The 5,004-nt window shown below is 29.0% G+C and overlaps 1 protein-coding gene across 2 annotated transcripts; it reads right to left on the minus strand.

Moving 5' to 3' along the window:
• Positions 1-587: 587 nt before the first annotated feature.
• Positions 588-3,526, minus strand: LOC133784516 (nucleotide-sugar uncharacterized transporter 2). 2 transcript variants are annotated; one of them, XM_062223829.1, is made up of 7 exons: positions 3,278-3,479; positions 2,863-3,017; positions 2,565-2,773; positions 2,367-2,460; positions 2,101-2,267; positions 1,817-1,987; positions 588-1,145 (listed from the first exon to the last, which is right to left on the minus strand). In XM_062223829.1, exons 1-7 carry the CDS (start codon positions 3,381-3,383, stop codon positions 872-874), a joined length of 1,176 nt encoding a protein of 391 aa, XP_062079813.1. In that variant the 5' UTR covers positions 3,384-3,479; the 3' UTR covers positions 588-871. The 2 variants fall into 2 exon arrangements, with proteins under 2 accessions (XP_062079813.1, XP_062079814.1); XM_062223830.1 differs by having other exon boundaries at positions 589-1,145; positions 2,863-3,014; positions 3,278-3,526.
• Positions 3,527-5,004: the final 1,478 nt, after the last annotated feature.

Here is a 5,004-nt window from a genome sequence, read left to right on the forward strand (position 1 = left end):
ATTGAATTTGTAGCAAATTATTGTATAATTTCTCATTAAATTTGTTGATGAGTGGATACATTACCATCTTATTTTTTGAAATTCTCACTCATCATTTTCAATTAATTAATTTTTCTTAAAAAATAAAATTGTACAAAATAAACTAATGGTATTTATTACTTTCTATGTGTATTATATTTGCTTTTTTAGTTGAAAATACATAATATTAAGTATAAGGTGGAGAATAATTTTTTTTATATTAATGGGTAATTTTGTACCTAATAAAAATTTAAAATATGTGATTTTTTTTTAATTTTGTATTTTATACTTAGAAAAAAAATGTCAATAACAAATCATAGTATTGACCATGTTGAAACTATATGAATCTTCAAATTTTATATATTTTTAAAGGAATTAAATGAAATTATCAATTTTATAATATTGACCATGTTGTTATTAGCTTTTGAAAAGAGTATCTGAAACTAGACACTAGTGATATTAAACATATTTTATACATAAATTTTAATGATGATTCATAATTTATTAGACAATAGAGTGTAGAAAGATTATTAGTCTTTTGTTCTTATTGTTTCTTTGGAAGGTATCCTATCCTTAAAGCAAAAGCATTAAACCAACACAACCAAAAATAGAAATAAAATATTGTTGAAACCATAAGTAACCAAACACTGTTCTTTCATTAAAAAATAATAAAAAAAACTAGTAACAACTTGTAACTACTTTAATGAATCACTGACTATGTACACTTCTTCCTTTCTGGCTTATGGACAAAGTTGAGTAAAGTAAACCCAAAGCTATTACACCATTCTCTTTCGGTTAAGAATTAGTTTCATGGTAAAGACAAATGAATTTCCTATCTTAATACTATGTTGTTTTATACTTTCACACCCAAAGTTTGATCATCTTGGACAGTACTTGTGATTTTTGTTGACAGAGGTAAGATTGGCTTTTGTTGTTGCTTGGTGGTGGTTTTTTCAAGCTTGTCCTTGAGGTTAAGTGATGTGTAAATGGACATACCACAGAGAGCTGCCACTGCTCCACAGATGCTCACAATCCCAGGATCTGATTTGAAAATTAGGTAACTTCCCAGTAGTAACACACATGTTTTGAACTGTCCAAGGACAACATGTGAGGTTGCTGAGGTTGCCCTGCATAAATAGACAAAACAAATTCTGTCTTTAGTTGGTCACCTTTTGTAAGAAAAATATAGAAGAAAAGTTCCTAGTAGGGGTATAGCTCAAATATCTAGTCTCCCTAAGACACCTATCTAAGAATAGAAATCGGTGAGAATGACCTCTTTTTACAGTGCGTTTTGTACAATAACCTAGTTTCAAAACCAGGTTATTGTTGGTTTTTGAAATACCATTCTCGTTTACATACCGTAGCAAAATGCAAAACCGTTAATTTTTGGGCAGGATGGTTTTCAGGGCAAACTTGTTAATTTTTGAAATACCATCCCCGTCTCATTTAACATACTATATTTATTAAATGATTATTGTTTGAAAAATAAAAATAAATTTATGGAGTCTCTCCATGACACCTACATACAAGACTGACCTTGACTATAGACATGACAAGACTCCCAATTTTTTTTTTAAAAAAATAGCACTTTTTTACATTTATTTTAGAAAAATATCACTTTTATATGTATTAAAGTAACAAAAGTAAATTACACACATTGGAGGCTCTATAATTTTACTTTAGTTTAGGTATATAGAAATATTGTAAGATTAGATGAGAAGTCTAGTCTAAAATAAAGAAAGCAGAGAAGAAAAGTAAGAATGAAGAGAAGTGTTTGGTGAAAGTCTCATTCACTCACCCAAGTGCTAAAGCACCAGACCATTGGAGGAGAAAGCCAAGGAAAGCAGAAATCATAATTGCACAGGTGTTGTTGAAATCCCAGTTGAATGATAGTACTCCTGGTGGGTCCAACCATGGCATCAAGGCTACTAGGAAGAAGATTGTGATTGGGGTTGTCTTCCACATCAACCTACATTTACATATATATGTATGTGTTTGAGTTTAATAAGTTATAATAACAGTCACTCTCTCATAATCAGATTGTGAAGAAAAGGGGTTAAAGAAAAAAACAACAATACTTACGCCAAAGCAGTCCAATTGCCTTGTTGTTGTAGATTAGACCAAAGGATCTTGTTTATTCCACTTGGGATTATCCATGCAATAGCAACAATAGCACCAAATAGATTGAACTCTAAATCTGTCACTGTTGCCACTGCTACACCTGCTGAAACTACTAATAGAGCCAGAACCTGCAAAGCCATGAAATCAAACTCAACTCACCTCTCTATTCTCATATCACTATTTTCTTTAACTCTTATTTTCATTCAATGATATGTTTTCTTCCTTACCTTTTGATAAGAGATTGATTTCTTGAAGAGAATAAACTCAGTTAAAACAATGGTTGGAGTGACAGCAATTTTAGCCATCTGGTAAAAACCAACACTGCAGATCAAACAAAAGTACTGTCAAAAGATTGAAAAGGGAAAAAGGGTTGTTGTGTTTTAGAAAGATGGAAAGACTAAACAGAACATTGTCAAAGGCTAAACCTGTTATGTTTTAAACTGGTATTGGCTAAACCAGAGGCAAAAGCCATGACAGCACCCAATGAGAAAAGAGAAGAAAAGGGTGTGGTTTTGGAAGGAGGAGACACAGGAAGAAGTGAGAATGTTTTGAAGATTGCTAGTAGAATCCATGCTGTTGTGTAATGGATCAGTGTGAGAAATATTGGGAAATTGAATCCAACTCTTCCCATTACCTGAAACCAATTCAGATAAGATCAATACAAGTAAAAGACTGATACAAGTAAGAATAACAGAGAAGGAGAAAAAGGGTTGAAATTGAAACCATTTTATTAGCCAGAATGATCCCCACAGCCACGATGAAATTGAAGCTCATTGCCACAACTGGTCCACAAAACCGCTGCTGTTGGCGCTTGGCGCCTTCTGATGTTCTAATATCATTGTAAAGAGTACTTCTCAGCTCCTCAAGGGCTCTACCTGCTAATTTTCAATTGTGAGAAACCAAACAAACAGTAAAGATTCACAAAGACATATTCACATACACCAAGAGAACAAACAAAGGTGTGTTCTTTAGATTCTTATATCAAACACATTAAGATCACAACATGGATGAGATGATTCAATCAATAATGTAAACCAAACCCAGAAAAGAACAAAGCTGCTTTATCAGAAAAACCCAGATTCCTATTCACATTGATTAATCTATATATATATCTATATATATGTGTGTGTTTATGTACCTGCTTCCCCAGCATCACTATCTTTTCTTTTGATAAATTTTGAATCTTTAATGGCCAGAAGGCAATCAAACAAGCCCATATCAATCCAGAACTTAAGCATCTGCATCTCACAACACTAATAATAGAAACCAAAGAGAAGAAGATGATGATGAAGAAGAAATCAATGTGTTCTTGTATAATATATATATATATATAAATATATTTATTTATATATAATTCTTGAAAAACACAGAGACTCTTTTGTTTTTTCTTTGAATAAATCAATGAAGAGAAACAAACGGGGACATGTATATATAGGCCATTTGTAAGAGTTATACTATAGGATTCAAATTACTTAAACTTAAAACAATCCTAATCCTAATCCCAATCAAACTATAATTATATTTAAAATCTCCTTAGAGATAATAATAATAATAATAATAATTATATAATTATTATAGATATTTATGTATGTATGATACAAAGTATGGTTTGCATTATCTAAAATTGGTACGTAAAGTCGGTATTAAGTGAAACAAATATATAAATATTTAATAGCATTTATTTATTTATTTTTGAATTTCAAATTATTAATCAATTTTAATTTTTTTTAAAAATAATTAGAATGTTCTTTAGCTACAGAATTATAAAATAACCAAAGACCCGTTTCATTTTTTTAAAATAAATATATAACAGTTCTTGTTTGACTTTTAAAAAAAAATATATATTTATTTAACTGTTTTTTTTAAATAAATAAATAAACTACGTGGTCTCTACTCTCTACGTGAAAGTGAAACTTTACATGAATTTTTATAATAAAATAAAATGAAATATATTTATTTAAATAAATATTATATTGAAAATAAAAAGTGGTTACAAAAAAAAGATATAATAAAAGTTAGAGTTTGGCATTCCCCAAATTGGTTATTGTTGGTTCCCAACTAGATTTGCACTAAAATTAAAGATTTGGCACATTTAATCACTTATTGTTTTAAAAAAAAATAAACAAAAAAACTTTATTTTAGTTATTTATATGGAAAAATTAAAAAGAAATCGAATTACATTGGGATTATATGGCTCATAATCCAAAAAATGGGGATTTTGAATTTTTAATAAAATGTATCTCTAAAAAATATATTTTTTTTTATCATATGTTAAGCTATCTCTTATGTTTATAAATAATACTTTTTTTAGAGATAAATATGAAGTTTCCAATTTGAATTCAATATCAAATCTCCCTCAAAAAAAAAAAAATTCATTATCAAATAAGATAATTCATATCCTTAAAATATTTCCGGAAATGTGGGAATAATCTTTTATTTTGATTTTTTAGGGAGTAATTTTGATAGTTCAATATTGATATTCTTGGATGTATTTGTTTGAATAATAATTTACTAAGAATTATAGGAATATAACGAGTAGGATATGAATATAATACAATTATTTTATAATTTTATCTTATTAAAAAAGTTCTACACATGCTATTCTTATTTTATTTTAAAGTTATAAAGTACATATTGCCTAACTTCATAAAATTAATACATATATGGGGGAATTTTTTTATAGGCGCTTCACTTTAAGCCCTATCGATAGGACTTTCAATGTTTTCGACCCGTGAACAGTTTTCAGCATGATTTTTTATGGACCCAAAACGGGTATGTTTTAAATATTTATAAATCGCAAGCGCACGAATTGTTCATATAGAATAGTATCGTGTAAGCAAAGGTGTCGAACCCAAAGGAGTTGTC

Source organism: Humulus lupulus, chromosome 6 (assembly GCF_963169125.1).
Source record: "Humulus lupulus chromosome 6, drHumLupu1.1, whole genome shotgun sequence".
NCBI lineage: Eukaryota > Viridiplantae > Streptophyta > Magnoliopsida > Rosales > Cannabaceae > Humulus > Humulus lupulus.